Source organism: Chrysochloris asiatica, unplaced genomic scaffold (genome assembly GCF_000296735.1).
Source record: "Chrysochloris asiatica unplaced genomic scaffold, ChrAsi1.0 scaffold00028, whole genome shotgun sequence".
In the NCBI taxonomy this organism is placed as follows: domain Eukaryota; kingdom Metazoa; phylum Chordata; class Mammalia; order Afrosoricida; family Chrysochloridae; genus Chrysochloris; species Chrysochloris asiatica.
In genome coordinates, this window is record NW_006408546.1 from 2,845,356 (window position 1) to 2,862,745 (window position 17,390).

At 40.4% G+C, this 17,390-nt stretch overlaps 1 protein-coding gene across 1 annotated transcript in view; it reads right to left on the minus strand.

Annotated features, from left to right (window-relative positions):
• Window positions 1–16,442, minus strand: part of CAPN7 (calpain 7) — a 55,810-nt gene extending 39,368 nt beyond the window's left edge. Inside the window, exons 1-4 of the mRNA XM_006840019.1 lie at window positions 16,341–16,442; window positions 10,755–10,863; window positions 4,184–4,341; window positions 2,128–2,195 (exon numbers count right to left, since the gene is read on the minus strand). Coding sequence (XP_006840082.1) covers window positions 2,128–2,195; window positions 4,184–4,341; window positions 10,755–10,863; window positions 16,341–16,442 — 437 coding nt within the window. The remainder of the gene's footprint in view (window positions 1–2,127; window positions 2,196–4,183; window positions 4,342–10,754; window positions 10,864–16,340) is intronic.
• Window positions 16,443–17,390: the final 948 nt, after the last annotated feature.

The following is a 17,390-nucleotide window of genomic DNA, read 5'->3' on the forward strand; positions in this document are numbered from 1 at the left end:
AAACTGATGATGTGCCCTGTAAACTTTCACTCAATCCACAATAAAAACCTTAAATTAAAAAAAATAAAAATAAAAAAATCCTACCTACTGATAATTACACTGAATATAAATCGATAAACTGTTCCAGTCAAGAGACATAAAGAACAAAAAAGTTAAGAAAACAGAATCCTTCAATATGCTGGCTACAAGAGACATACCAAAAAGATGAAGATCACCTAAATTCCTGTCACCATAAGAGTGGATGAACAAAGTTTGGCACATACACACAACGGAATACTATAAGACACTGAAAAATAATGATGAATCTATAAAACAGCTCACAACACAGTTGAACCTGGGGACATATGCTGAGTGAAATTAGTCAATCACCTAAGGACAAACACTGTATAAGCCCAACACTGTAAAAAGTGTTTTTTTAAAAAAAAGCTTTCTTGATACAAGAAACAATCTATGAAGGTTATGGGGGGATGAAGGGGAAGAGAAAATTATTCATGGGCTAGAGGACAGACACATGTTAACATGGGTGACAGGGCAGTCAATATGCAACAAGGGGAGGTTAGCAGAGGAAAGATGAAAATAGCAGGAGACACAGGGAGGAATACAATAATTACAGCGAATGAGGAATAGAGTTAAAGGCTGTTAACTGTTGGTACGTGGAGAGGATTGCAATCATGTGAAGTATGGTTCGTTGAATGTTAACTGATGACCTGCCCTGTAAATCTTCACTCAATTCACAATAAAAATTAAAAAAATAAACAAACAAAAAACCAACCCACAAAACAAATGGCAGGTGTGTAAGTTAAGATCATTTCAAAAGAATGAATGAAGCTCCTGTAAAAGTGAAAACGAGAGGCAACAGGAGAGGAGACCAGATAGCAAGGTTTAAGTATTGGATCACAGAAGGCATCTCATGCATGCAAGAGAATTCTGACTTTGATCTGTTGAAGAACTAACAAACTGAAAAGCAGAAATTCTTAACCTGATGCCCATATATGAGCTTCAGCAGTCTTGTAAACACTCTGAAATTACATATCAAAAAAACCTTTATGTACAATTTTTCCTAGAGAGGGTCCTTCATTTTTAACAGATTCTCAAAAGAGCCAATGACTACCTGTTTCTCACCCCCAACATCACCATTTAGGATGTATTACACTCAGGAAAAACTCAAAATGGGTTATCCCCTTGAGTAATAAAAGCCATCAATGAGTGTGACCGATTAAAGAAGCAGAAATAGGAAAAGAAAACTATACATGTCAAGTGCCCATATCTTCATGAATTTGGGGAAAGAGACTAGAGGTTAGTAGATGATGATGATGAAAACAAGGGTTTATTGTAATACTTCCCCCGACTCCTCAAAAGGCTGAGGGAGTGACATAGTTACCTAGTCAGAACCTCGAAGGATTTCATGTGATTTAATCCATACTTTAAATTACTGAGTCCATATCGTACGTTGGGCACTCTGCTAGATGCTTAATTACAACTCTGAACTAAGAAAAAACCCTCAGCTTTCAGAGAGCTTATATTTGGGGGACAGAAGTTGGAGGGGAGACAGACATTAACAACTAACACAATAAATTGGCAAATTTCATATATCTTAGAAAATATTACGTATTATGGGAAAGCTTATTAGAATAGATAGGATGAAAGTGCTGAGCGAAGAGTGGAATTGTCAATTGCAGGGTGAGAGCACATCTCATTTGAAAGTATACATTTGGATGGCGATTTGAAGGAAGTACACACATTCCATAATTTTCAGTATATGTGTAATTGGTAAGCAGCCTAATTCTCAATTTCTTCTTCTACTTCTTTTTTTTTTTTAAGTAGATCTAGAAGTCTTTGGAAGGTCTACTCTGGAAATCTAATACATCACAACAGAAGGTAAGTCTTCCATTTCAAACACCAAAATCACTAGTTTTACGTATAGCAAAAACTAAAAGAAATATTGACTAATTGACTATTGAGTTTTAAGCAGAGAACTTCTGTAGGTAAATTCACTCAGAGGAAGACAGTTTTAGATCTCAGTTTAAAGATGGATTTTTGCTTCTATGACCTCTACCACAAATTCAGACAGTTTTTATAGAGTATCAGTCTACGCCATCCATGGATAAGAATATGATCACAACTCACCTATCCAGTGCCTGTCGAGCCAACTGTTTCAGCTTATTTTGCAGGGTTTTATCAGCAGTTTCATAAGACTTAAGAAAAATAAACAAACATTCTAAAGTAAAATTATTTTTTTAAATTTGATTAGTTCATAATTTTTTCTAAGCCAAAAACGTGTAAATTCACATTATACTTCTTAAAATTATGAAGGATGACATTTTATATTTATCTTTAAAAGTATCATTTAAAACTAGTGTTGAAAACTTGTCATACAGGTAAACCCTAAGACCACTTAATGTGGAAAAGGGCTAACCAGACTACAATGTTATGATGATGGTGCCATGGCAAGTTTGAATGGAAGGAACCTCAAACGACCACCACTTACTTAAATTACTGAGTCCATATCGTACGTTGGGCACTCTGCGAGATGCTTAATTACAACTCTGAACTAAGAAAAAATCCTCAGCTTTCAGAGCTTATATTTGGGGGAGAGCTTATATTGGGGGAGAGCTTATATTGGGGGTCTTAGGTACCTATAGAAATCAGGCCCTCACCCATAAAGCCAGTTGTCTGAATGAGGCTGGGAACACCATTCTCTACTTCATCTCATCCTCTTGGTTAAATGCACTACACTCTCTTTTGTAAAAGCAGTACTTTACTGTTCGTGTGTGAAAGTTTACACAGATTAGGTTCCCTTTAAATATCGAACATTTCATGAATTTGTGTGTCATCATCCTTGCACAGGGGCCATGCTGATCTTCTCTGTATTATCCAATTTTATGACATGTGCTAATGAAACAAGCACTGCACTGCTCACTTACACATTAGGTACTAGATACTAAGACTCCCACCAGGCTACTCAGGGAGCAGTAAAAGTAACTCAGCACAGACTTTATGTTGCAAATTAATAAAGCTCTTCCAAACTACCAGCTAAGTTTTTAGCATGTGAAATTGTGAGGGTTACAATTAACTTTACCCAAAGAATTGGTCTTTGTCCTTGATTTCAGAGAGCCTCTAAATCCTCAGTGACTGTCTCTGATGACAGCTCCAGACTACACTAATCTAACAGATGATGCCAATAAGGTTATTGAGGTGGGCGCTGGCCACGTCAGAAAGACCCACATCATATCAGCCCAGTGGAGGGGTGGAGAATTCAATTACAAATAGCAACATAATGAGGTCCAAAGAAAGGTTTGGGACATGGATGTTCCAAGGGCTTCCTGGCTGGTGAAAAACAATGATGTGCTTGGGAGTGTAGCTCATGCCTTTCTAGGACACTGAAATTCTTACATTGGGAACCCTTCCAAACCTCATCCTATGAGTCATTTGTGCCTTCTTTACTATACTAAAACTGCTGTAATAAGCCTATCACTTTTAATGAGTTTGGAAACTTTTATTGAATTATTGAAATAGAGAGTAGGGGGAGGCAGAGGATCAGAAGTGAGGGGGACTCAGTGGACACCCACACTTATGGCTGGGCATTCTGAGGGGAATAGTGGCAAACCCCCAAATTTGTAGTAAGTCAGAAGTGAGGATGTCGTGGGGTCCCCAAGACTTCGGATGGTATCTGAGATCTGTGACACTTGACAGTCTGGAAGACTGTGCCTTTTTCATTTTAAGACAGGACCTAGTTCCGGTGGTTAGGAGCTGAGGGGAAAGTACTATATTATACATTATGCAGTCAGTATCAAAATCATACTAACTGGTTTCTTCATTTCAGTTGGCATGAGAAGTGGGAATAGAACGGATTCTTCTTCAGAAATTAAAATAAAACAAAAAAGCTTACGTAAATTCTTTCTGTAGTAAGTTGATTTTTGCTATCAGGGTGTAAAAATGTTAAACAAAACAAACAAAAAACACAACACCTGTAACTTAAAAATAATTGCTTAATGGCTCAATGTCAAATTCTTAACAAAATGCTAAAATCCATTATTAACTGTCTATTCATCAGTTTTTTAATGAGAAGTAACCTAGTTACATTTATAACAATACAATACTTTGCTTCAATGAGGGGCTAAAGTTCACTCATAAGGGAAGAATTCTTTGAATTTCATTAAATTTAATTTCTAGTAACACATACGGTTTTCAGACAGAGATCCACAGCTTCTGTATATAACTCTATAGCATCTTCAACATTCTCTTTTTCATCTTCATCAAAAGCTTGTGTAACAAGGAAATGGGCTCGCTCTAGGTCCAACTGATGTTTTGATTTCAAAGGATCAGCATTCTTTGACTGAACTATAGAGAAACAAAAACATACGTAAAAGAAATATCACCTACACATACTCAGTGATACACCTTTTTAATACATTAAAACATTCTTTACCAAAACCCTACAACACTCTCAGTAAAACAGTGACAATGTCAAAAAAAGAAATCCTTAAAATTAATTTCCTCCTTAATCTTAATTTTAAGGCCATTCCCAACTGTTCAGCACATACACAAGACATTAGATATCAAAAATATCATGGGACACATTATTTCCTCACAAATTATTTTTTCTCCTGCTTTTCTCTACCAACATTCTCTTCATTTAAAAAAATAAAATGCAAGTTGTCCTTACAAATACTCTCAAAATAAAAAATAAATAAAAACTTGAAAAATGTCATATATAAAGATTCAATTATTCTTTAAGGCAATATAAAAAAGTATTTCCTTCTAAGCAATTAGTCCAGTGGACTGATGAACCGTATGAATTTGAGTCTCTACAATCCTGAGACCAGAACTAGATAGTGCCCAGCTACCACTGTCAACTGCTGAAAGAGATCAGATTTGAAGGTCCTGGATGGAGTAGGAGACAATGTGGAACAAAACTCAAAATCACAAAAAAGACAAGGTTTTCTGGTTGTAGAGTTTGTCCTAACTCTCTTGAGACTAAGGTGGTCTAGTCACCCCTTCAGATCGGGAAACGAACTCACCCCATGGCTCAATTCTCAGCCACAACAATAGACAAGTCTACAATGGGGTTTGGTGTGGCACTGTAGCGTAAGCATTGGATTGCTAACTGTAAGGTTGGTGGTTCAAACCCAACAGAAACCTTATAGGAATTGACTCACGGACAGTTAACAATATAACCATAAGGAGAAAAGCAACACTAGGGAGGTACACATACCTTAGAACAATCAACCATCTGAAATCAGAAGAGTAACACTGATTCAAGGTCAAAGTTCAGGAAGGTTAGGAAAGGAGGAGGAATGGGAACACAGGAAGCAAGTGGGATAAGTGATATTATTACACTGTGGAGACTGCAATCAACGAGATGAAAAAGTGTGTAAGAATTTTTGAATGGAAAACTAATCTTCATCTGACTCACAATAAAAAAGTTAAAAAAAAAATTCCTTCAATACGGAATTGTCTACCATGAGGGCAAGTCAAAAAGTATTGCTACTAGGGTTCCAGTTCATATATGCATTGAGTTTATTCCAAACAAAATGTGTTCAAGCATGCCTGTGTGATCAGTGGATGGCTGCAGGTAAGTTCTCTCAGTAATGCACCTGTTTTAGACTCACTGGAGTACCTTCAAAAAGAAGTCCAATCAAAACACAGGATTACAAGATCCTGTTGGGCCAGTTAACAGGAATCACTTTAGAAGGTTATGAAAACTGTTTTTTGGGACCCTTTAGGGTAATCTTAAGAGATTTTCTCCAAGGACACAGGATGATCACAGAAGTGTTATTAGAAAGGAATTTTAAGAAAACTGAAAACTTCATTAATGGAAAGAAGGCAAGGAAAAGTTGTACCAAATACTTTTGTTTTCATCACAACAATGTACCTGCTCACTGTTTGAGGGTAAGCAAGGGCTGTCCTACAAGAATTTCATTGGGAAACCTTACCCCATCCACTCTGGTCCTGATCTTTCCCCTTCTGACTTTTTATTCCCCAAACTCAAAGAACACTGAAAAGGAACACCATTTGAGTCCCCCTAAGGATGCCAAAACTGCCATTTTGACAAGGTATAAATTAGTCTTCAGAATTCTTTAGGGAGGGGCTGGAGATATGGAAACACTGCCTTCAGAAGTATATGGGCCTAGATGTAGGGTACGTCAAGAAAAAATAGCTTCAAATTTTCATGTAAAGTTTTCTATGATTTTTATAGCAGTATTTATGTTGTTAAGTTCCATCAATTCAGTTCCAACCCATAGCGACCCTGGATAGGGTTTCCAAGGAGCAGCTGGTGAGCTTCAACCGCCAACCTTGTAGTTCGAACGGCTTTGCAGTCTAGCACCACACCAAGACTCCTACATATACGTTGTTATTAAGTGCCCTAGAGTTGGTTCAGACTCACAGAGACCCTGTATAGGATTTCCAAGGATGGGCTTGTGGATTTGAATTGCCAACCTTATAGTTAGCAATCCAGTGCTTATCCTACAGACCTACACCAAGACCCCTCATATAATATAGGAAACATGGCAGGAACTTTGTCCTGGTGTGGCGCTGCAGGTTAATGCACTGGACTGCAAAGTCGGTTTCAACAGCATGGTTGGTGGTTCAAGCTCACCAACTGTTCCTTGGAAACCCCATAAAGGGTGGCTTTGAGTTGGAAGCAACTTGATAGCACTCAACAACAACAGTGTAATAAAGCTTCTATTCATCTTGGTCCAGAATATTTTTCACACTCTTTGTATAAATGTTTAAGTTTGTTTTTAGTATAAAAGCCAACACCTGCAAAGAAAGGAGTTGTGTCCAGAGGATTAAAGATCTCCTACAATCCAACAATGGAGTCCTGGTGTGGCACTAAAGGATAAGCGCTGGACTGCTACCCACAGGTTGGCGGCTCCAACCCTACAAACCCTGTAGGTTTATAGGTCCCAGAAAACCCTATATAGGGTCACTATTAGTTGGAGCTGACTCAATAGCACTTAACAACAAAAAGCACCCAACAACAAAAAGACAACCCAATTAAAAATCAGCAAAGATCTCATCAGATATTTCTTCAAAGATACAGAAATGTTCAATAAGTACTGAATAGATGCTCAACATCATTAGCCACCATAGAAAAACCCATCAAAATCATATTGAGATACACTTTCACACCCAGGACGAGTCCCTGGGTGCTGTAAACAGTTAAGCACTCAACTACTAGGCTTGAACCCACCAACTACAGAGATCTTGGAAGACAGCCTTGGTAATCTACTTCCAAAAGCTCAGAGCCTTGATAAAACATAGATCGCAATGAGGTGGGACCGACTAGAAGGCAATTAACAGCAGCAGCAACAACAGGGTTAAACTAAAAAGACAGAGATCAAGTATTGGTGAAGATGTGAAGAAATTGGTAACCGTATATTTTGTTGGTGGGACTGTTAAGATGGTACAGCTACTTTGTAAAAGTCTGACAGTTCCTCAAAAAAAGCTAAATATGAGTTACCATATACCTTACAGCAGTTCCATTCCTACACATATACTTGAGAACGGAAAACAATGCCTACACAAAAACTTGTATACAAATGATTACAGAAACATTATAGCAAAAAAATAGAACTAACCCAAATTTCTATCAACTGATGAGTAGACAAAACAAAATATCTTCCAATATCTATACAACAGAATACTTGTTGATTAGTGCTGTGGAATAGGTTCTGACTTCAAAGTGATCCTGTGTAGGGTTTCCAAAGAATGGCTGGTGAGTTTGAACCCTGATCCTGTGGTTCAAACTGACTTTGCAGTTCAGTGCTTACCCTATAGCACCATACCAGGAATATTACTTGACCATTAAGAAAGAAATAAAGTACTGACAATGCTACTCCAATAGATAAACCTAGAAGACATGCTAAATGAATGAAGCCAGATATACTGTATTATTGTACTTATATGAAATATCCAGAACAGGTGAATCCAAAGAGACAAAAAGATTAGTGGTTGTCAGGAGCTGGGTGAGGGTGATGGTGGGGAAGGTGGTGGCATGGGGACTGACTTTTAACAGATTTTATTTATTTATTTATGTTTTATTGTGAATTATGTGATAGTTTACATAGGAGAACATTAGGTTTACATTCATCCTATCATATATCATTTCACTGCCATGGTTACAATCCCCTCCATGCATCATCAACCAACCAAAGGGTATACCCTGCAAGCCTGCCCCAGTCGTCAGCCCACAGCCACTCTCCCTCCCTGGGTCTAGAGTCCCCAGCCACTCCATCTCTCCATGACTTTAACAGATTTAATTGATACAGCATTTCTTTCTGCAATGATGAAATATTCTAACATTAGATGACAGTGATGGTAGCACAACTCTGGAATATACTGAAAACCACTTAATTGTGTACTTTGTTGTTGTTGTTAGGTGCTGTCAATTAGGTTCCGACTCACAGTGACCCTGTATAAGGTCTGCAAGAAGTGGCTGGTGAGCACGAACTGCCAACCTTATGGGTATCCTATAGTGGCACATCAAAACTCAGAATTATATACTTTAGAAGGATGAATTTTATGGTATATGAATTATATGTCAACAAAGCTATAATCTTAAAGAGGTTTATTTAGTCCTTGAAACACATCTATGAAGTACACATTTTGCCCATCTTATAAAATGAAGAACACCAAAGCTCAAAACTGTTAAACTATCCAACCCAGGGTTTTCCAACCTTGGCACCACTGACATATCAGGCCAGATAACTGCTTCCTGTGGGGACTATTGTGTGCATTGCAGGATGCTAAACAAGATTCCTCCCTGGCTTTTACTTAACCAGATATCAATCAGCAGGCATCTCCACAGTTATAAAAACCAAAAATCTCTCCAGACACTGTCAAATGTCCCCTGGGGGAATAAAACTGCTCCTGGTTGAGGACAACTGATTTAACCTAAGGTTTCATAGCTATAGTATAGTGGCAGGGTAGGGACCCAACTTAGATTTGTTAATTCTAAATCTTGAGCTCTTTATATTATTACCCTGGTCATTTTCAAGCGGTTATTTACCCTACCCAGAAGTAAACTAATCTCTCAAGAGTCTCTTGACTGTTAGTCAACTTTATCTGTTTTAACAACAGGTTCTGAACAAGATTTTATTTGGAAAAGGATTCTTCACCTTAAAATAATAAAAAACAAGTAATTGGCAGACCAATTAAGGTACTTGGTGGAGTGGTTAAGCATTCAGCTGCAAACCCACCAGCTGCTACATGGGAGGCACCTGTGGCAGTCTTGCCTCCATAAAGATTACATCCTTCAAAACCCTATGGCGCAGCTATACTCTACCGTCTACAGGATCACCATGAATTGGAACTGTTTTAATGCCAATTGTTTTTTTTAATGAGTATGCTTTAAAAATTATTTTTGAACTTCAGTTTTGTTTCTCTGGTCTTCAACATTTAGTATAGCATGTTTCAGAAAGGGATTTCTATGCTAGTTCACTGTTTACAACGTTTATCTCTTGACACCTAATTAAAGGTGTGCATGGACTGGTGTCACTCATTTTTCTATCACTCAGGACTTAACATATAGCCCTAACAAGTACTTAATAAATGATTGCTGAAATGAAGGGACACATCTATGGAAAAAGCAGGGAGATCATGAGAGTACACATGTAATATTACTTTTCACATTTCAAAGATAATTTTATTTATAAACACTGTTTCTAAAACAAGGCTTCCTGATTATCAATGTGATACTTAACAACTTCATTTATTTGCCCAGGAAAATGAAGTGCCTTAGAATTACATGAGGCCTGGATACAAAGGCAGTTCACATTTCAATACATTCTGGGCACTGTTTTAAAGTGAAATTATTTGGTCTTTTGCTCCAATCATCCAATCTACTTTATCCTAACTATGTGCTTTTAACTGTCTATTATGCTCAGATGTTCGTGGGAACACTGCATGATTGGTGGGAAGCAGCACCAAGTCTATCAAGCAACACTTAATAAACAGAAATTCCTCTAAGCCACTTAATAACTTTACTGTTCAGTGACAGGAAAACCAAGAAGGGTTAAAAGAGGTCTTGGAGAGATGAGGACATTTCTCAACAAAATGTCATTAGGTGATAATTTAATTTTCTTTCCACGTGCACAGATTTTGACATGAGCCACATACCTCAAACTAACAAATCTGTTATCATTAAACCTGTGTATTTCTGTAAAGGCACTTGCCAGGCTGTTTACAGAAATAAACACAAGCTGTTCCAGGTCTCCGCTTACATGTTGCTTTCCCAAAGTATGGCTTTAAAAAAAGAGTTCAGCTAAACTCGTGACGTAGAATAGACGTAGAATTGAAGAAAATGTTAACTTACTATTAAAATCTTTAAACACTAAGAAGGAATAATCAATTGTTTTTTAATATCAGGAGGGGGCACTGATCTAGATTTAAAAAGCAGACTTCAATGAAGCCCGAATTCCAGCACTGCCACTGAGTAACTGTTTGACTGTAAATGACTATCTGGGTCTTGGAGGAATTAGGAGATTGAACTGTACTATTTCTAAGATTCCTCTTCACTGGTCTGTCATTTATTTCCATATATCCTATTATTCCAATCATAAGACTGTAAAATATGTCTTTAGCAAAAGGTGAATGAGCAGCAAGAAGGAGGACGACCAAGATCTGAATGTGAAGATGAAAAACAGGGAGAACAGAGGGAAAAAAGTATAATGTGGTAGAAGAAAAAAAAAACAAAAAAAAACAGAACAGTGAGAAGTTTAGTATCTCAGTATCCCCCCTGTACAAACCTGCTGAATGTAGAGCCTGAACTCTTTCCAGATACTCATTTATTTTTTCTTGAATATGTTCTAGGCTTGATCCTGCCATTTCAGCATAAATTAAGGCTTGGGCAGCTTCCTAAAAAAAAAAAAAAAAAGAATTTAAAGGAATTTAGTTGTTAAGTGCTGTTAAGTTGGTTCTGACTCACAGCAACCCTGTATAGGGTTTTCAAGGAGAACTGATCTTTCGGTAATCAGTCTAGTGCTTCTCCTACAGTGCTACACCTAGATAGCACTGTAGGAGATAAATAAAAAATTTTAAGAAAGAGCCCAGCAGATAAACTAAAATGAGAATTTGCTTCAATACTTTCTAGCTCACTACTGGTTTTCATAAATAACAAAACAATAATGACTGATTAATCTTTAACATACTAGTATTATTTTTCATAAAGTAAGTAAGTCACATAATCCCCTAATTACCTTTCCTCCAGATCTTAACGCTCTCAATTTCTGTTGAAAATGGATGAGTTCAAGTATAAGGGGCTATAAAAATTTCCTTAAGATAGCTGTGGTTTATATGCTTTGTTTTCCTTCAATCTTATGAAATAGATCAGACTTAAAAATTATATACCTTACAAAGGTATATAAAGCCTTTAAAGCACTAAAACGAATAATAGCAACAACAGAGACCAACACCACCACCAATGAAAAAAGCTAAATATTAGGAAAAGACTGTAAGAAATTACAAAGGGTAAGTATATTTCTTCAACAAAAAAATAAAGATGGTTGATGAGGGACACTTTTTAGGCAGATTTAACTTGTTTGCAGTAAATTAATTTTAATTAAGGAAACCTCAATTCCTTATATGTCACTTATGTTACATGACTAGTGACAAAGAGCTCCTTTTCCAATCACCATTCCAGGAAGATTATCAATACCACAACCTAGAAAGGCAAAGAAAGTCTTCTCCAGGTAATGACACATCTTCTGCAAAATCCTGAGCATGAACATTGGTAAGGCGTCATGCCAAACTGTCTGAATCCAAAAAAGCCCCAAACTGATTACTTTTTAATCCAGTTAATCGAATAGTTCTTTCAAAACAGTAAAAATCATGGTCTCAAATGGAAATTCAGCTTAAAGACTGTTGTTACATTCTCATTAAGTGTCGTCCAGTCTGTTCTGACTCACAGCAACCCTATATAGCATTTCCGAGGAACTGCTGGTGAGATTGAAACGCCGCCCTTGCCATTTAAACTAATTTATAATCTAGTGTTTATCCTACAGTGTCACACCAGGGCTCTCTAGCTTAAAGTTTGTTGTTGTTGTTAAAGTGCTCTCGAGTCAATTCCTACCCATAGCGACCCTGTATACGGTTTCCAAGGAGCAGTTGGTGAACCTGAACCACGGACTTTGCAGTTCATATTACTTTACAGTCTGACACATTAGCCCACAGTGCCACACCAGGATTCCAGCTTAAAGTTTAGAAGGTCAAAAAAGATTACAGATGACTTCAAAAAGTTTGTGTGTGTGGGGGGGGGAATGCTTTGCTGTCTCCTGGGATGTAGGGGGTGGGGTGAGGGGAGGGAGGGGAAGGTGGAGCAGAGGATAGTTTGGGTGTTAGGGAGGGAGACAATATACAAGAAGGAGGAGGGGAATGGAAGAACAAAGCAGATGGGAGAACAATTAGGCAAGTTTGCATGGGCTAAGTGGGACAGAGATAAATAATGATGTATGTACAACCTTGGAACAACAGGGCTCTAAGATATAGGCATTGTGACATGGGTGGAATGGGGAAAAGGGGGGAAATAATGTTAAGATGCTTGGCTGTCTTTTGAATCTTGGTTTCCCTGGCATACCACTATAAAATAGACACTTGAGGGGGAGAGAAAGGAATAGCCAGAAATATCACCACAGGAAGCCTGTAAGTCTGTCTTCTGCCTATAACTCATTGGAATACCTAAAATAGGGATACAATGTGCTCAGTGAAGGAGGCTTCCTGCGGAGCCTCTGCATTACATTAGACCATAGGTGGAATCCTGACCAGCATCTAGAATCTTCAGATGTGGGAAATTTCCACTTAAAAGGACAAGCAGACCAGCCTGGAATGGCTAGAAGAACAGAAGATTTTTCTTGAAAGAAAGACCAACAGGAAAAATACAAAACAATATTGGCAAACCAACTGATTACTACAAGAATAAGCAAGTTGTTCGCCCAGGAGATATCAAGGCAAGTGGCTGGGTCGCCTCAGAGCAAACCCCCTTCTAAGACTAAGACTCAGTGGGAATACACGCTCTGACTGGTGACCATGTTCATCACCGATAAGGGGAAGCGAGGGAAAACAGCAATGAAGTTGCGAGCTAAGCCCTACAACATTCAATAGATTCCTGTGAACCTGGGTGGAGACCTGGTTGGCCAGCATTGTGGCAAGTCCAGGGGACTCGTGGGCCCAGAGTCAGTAACATACCCACAAAGGACTAGAGTGGAGAGTGAAGCATCCAGCGGCTAAGAAGAGAGGGCATAAGAACACCAATACTTGCAGATAATACCCACTTGACCTGGCTTCAATGACTGGATGACCAGAATCAGAGCTCAACTAGAAGAAGAAAGAAGAGGAAAAAAAAAAGGGTAATCTGATAAAACTTGATGAACCTGACCTACACCTAGGGATGCAGTAGCTCAAAACAGGGAACAAATCTTTACAGCAAGGATCATTCCCACCCCCTCCATACACAGAGTAGACAGGGATAGGCAACTTGGACATTGGCTACCCAAAATGGGGCGGGGGGGTTTGGGTTAGAAGTGACCGGTTTACAAGCTTTCAGGACGGAATCTAGATCCAGAGGGCGTGGAGCTAGGTAGAATCTCCACTGAGTAGTATCCAATATGTCTAGGTGGAGCTGATGAAACGAAATGAGGATAGGTGTCTTGTGATACAACAGTGAACAACTGTTATCAGGACCGATTGTGGGAAATGTAAATGTAAAGGTACACGTTTTCTAGCAAGGAGGGGAGTGATTAACTTTGCAGTCTAGGAGGAGAGGTCCCTGGGACCATCAAGGGAGAAGAGTGGAGAACGGGACCCTACCCAGAGAAGCAGTGACCCCAGAGATGGAGGCAGAGACGATGACGTGGAGAGATGGAGCAGCTGGGGACTTTAGACCCAGAGAGGGAGAGGAGCTGTGTGCTGACCACCGGGGAGCAGGCTTGTAGGGTATACCCTTTGGTTGGTTGATGATGCATGGAGGGGACTGTAACCATGGCAATGAAATGATATAAGACAGGATGAATGTATAACTAATGTTCTCCCATGAAAACTATCACATAATTCACACACACACACACAAAAAAAGTTTGTGGAAACATGGAATTAAAAGATAATAGAATTTTTCTACTAACTTTTTGAAGCCCCCATATATTTCCTCAGATTTGATGATGGAAACAAATGCTTGGAAAGTATATAAAACTCTAAAGGTGACCTTTTTACACACTGTCTTTATCTAAATACACTAGTTACACTTCAATAAACTATGAAGAATACACACACAAAGAAGCCTCTTGCCAGTGACTTGATTTCCAACTCATGAAGACCCCAGGTGTTATATAGTAGAAGTGTTCCAAAGAGTGTTCTTATATGTAATCTTGACAAACGCAAATCACCAGGCCTTTCTTCTGCAGTGCTGCTAGGTGGGTGTGAATCACTAACCTTTACGTTACTTGTTCTTTGCACTGGAGTCGGTTCCAACTCATAGTGAGCCTGTACAGGGTTTCCGAGGCTGTAAATCTTTACAGGAGCAGAAAGCCTCATCTTTCTCCTGCGAAACAGCTGGTAGTTTCCAACTGCTGACCCTGAGGTTGGCAGCACAATTTGCAACTACTACACAACGAGTTTAGGTTAGGAGTTGAGCACAAACATCACTATGCCCAGGTATGGAGGAACTTCAGCTTGAGTCCATCACAGGTGCTTTGGAAGAAAAGCTGCCTGGCGATCTAATTCCAAAAAATCAGTCCACATCTGACACACATGGGGTTGCCTCGAATCAGCCTCAAATCAATGGCAACTCGTTTATAAAATGCAGCTGGGCCAGAAAACAACACGAACTGTCTCATAAAGTTCATATATAGTTTCTAGGAGGACCATTTTTCTTTAAGCATGAAATATTCTAAGCGTGTCATGCTACAGTCAAACAAAAAACAATGCATAATTTACCTTGCTTTAGGAAAAAACTATTCTTAAGTTGCACTATTTTAAACGATTATTTTATTATTTGTCAAAACTACAATAGAATTTCTATTTTAAAAAACAAATAATTTCGCAAGAATATTTCAAAATTTCAGAGGATTCTGAAACACATCAAAAGTTTCCAATATAAATCAATTAGAGACCAAACATTATTAGATGCTGGGGGAGCGGTGGGGGGGGGGGAACGGACACAGACGGACGGACAGGGAGAATGAACCTAAATAAATTGCCCAGCAGTTTGCAATCTGTTGTGCTTATAAAGTGCTCCTGTGATAGTTCGAATTCATAATGATGCTAGTATAGGGTTTCCGAGGTGCAGCTGGTGGGTTTGAACAGCAAACGTTTCCTACAGCTTATAATTAAGTTATGGTATGAGCCGTTTGAAGCTCTGGTAGCGTAGTGGTTACGAATCGGGCTGCGAACTTTAAGGTCAGCGGTTCGAAACTACCAGCCGCTCCGCGGGAGAAAGATGAGGCTTTCTACTCCCGTAAAGATTTACACCCTCAGAAACCCCGTACAGGGTCGCTATGGGTCGGAACCGACTCGATGGCACTTAACAACAATGAACCGTTTGAACTGCAAGGTCGGCGGCTCAATCTCACTACTCACTGCTTGGAAACCCTACCCTATACAGGGTCGCTAACTCGACGGCACTTAACAACAACAACAACAACAGCGCTGTACGATGAGGTCTCGGTTTGAACTGCAAAGTCAGTGGTTCAAACTCACCGGCCGCTCCTCGAAAATCCTACACAAGGTCTCTATGAGTCAACGGCATTTAACAACAAATGCAGCTGTTGTTAATAAAATATCAGGAGTAAACCTGACGATTTGGAAAAACGTTCATATGAGAAAGGGATTAAAAACAGCATTAATAGTACGAACCGAGGTTGTTAAAAAAAATAATAAGGGCAAGAGAAAAATCATCACAAAAAGATACATTAAACGCTGGGATGTAACCTTTATTTCTTTTCTTAAACGAACATGAATTATTGGCTCTTTCAGAACATTTCCCACTTATCCATCAATCAGTGACAGTAAGCATAAGCTACTACTGCTCATACCCAACTACTGCCGCCATAAGGAGCTCAAACGGTGGGCATTTCACAGCCAAGTCTGAGCCCAGCGGAGTGGGCTCTTTAAAGCCCTGGCAACGGCTTTCCACCGACGCACGTGCGGGGCGAGTGGCCTCGGTGGTCCGAGTCACCTCTCGGCTCCAGGATCCTAAGGAAGAGGGGCAGGAAGCAGGAAACGCAAAGCCCACAGCCGGGGCCAAGCGGGCCTGCGTCGCCCCGACACCTGGCCCCGCCCTTGACCTCGCGAACCCGTCGGACTCCGACCCGGATGGCTGGTGCAGACAAGCCGCCGCCCCCTACCTTATAGTAAAATACCGCCTCGGAATAGCGACCTTCGTGATCGCGCTGCACCGCCAGCCGGGCAAATTGCACGGCGTCCCGCTCCAGCGCCGCCGCGTCCATGGCGCCGAAACCCCGCTTCGTGGGGAGGGAGGCCCTGACGCAGGAAGGCTCTCTCCTGACCGTGGCACGCCTGGGAGGTGGAGGCAGGGGTCACAGACCCCGTGAAAAGAACGAGAAAGTTTACTTTCGGTGGCTAGGGGAGGAAAGCAGGCCTTAAGGGCTCCAGCCCACCGCGGTACCGCGCCCCCTCAGCGCAGTCCGGGCACCCAGCCCACGGGGCCGCCTCAGTCCGCGGCCACCACGTCCATTGCCCCGCCCACCGGTTGCAATGCGCACGCGCAATCTGGCTCTCGGGAGTTTCTCTGGGGCAGGGGCAGTCAAGGCTGGGCTCGCGGGAGTGCACGGGACGGTGGGCGGAGCGTGAGCCAGAGGGCTGGCCGGCTGCACGTGACCGCTGCGACGCCGGGATTGGGCAGGTGAAGCCAGGTAGTACGGCTCAGCTGCGGTTGTGTCCATCGCCTGTGTGGCGGTGGCAGCGCCCCAGTAGGCTGTTCCTGCTGACACTTACCAGGAAGGGGGATGTACCTTGTCGAATATTTTCTCTATGAAGTGGAAAGGGTAGAATTAAAGGATAATTGAAGAACATCTCCTAACACTATCTGGACAAATAAATAAATCGATGTCAAGTGAAAGAGAGAATATAGGATTATTTTAATAACCTTTATTTTAAACCACCTCACCTCAATCATAATCCTGTATATTGCTGTTAAGTGCCCTTGAGTAGATTCCGACTCACAGAGACCCTACTGTCTCCGGTTTCCATGGAGCCGATGGTGGGTTTCACGGCCATGTGGTTAGCAGTCCAATGATGTTATTAAGTGCCACTGACTCTTTGTAAGGTTTCCCAGGAGCAGCTGGTGGACTTGAACTGCCGACTTTATGGTTCACAGCCCAGTGTTGCCCCTACAGCACCACACCAGGAGTCCTGTAACACACCCCTACAATTTA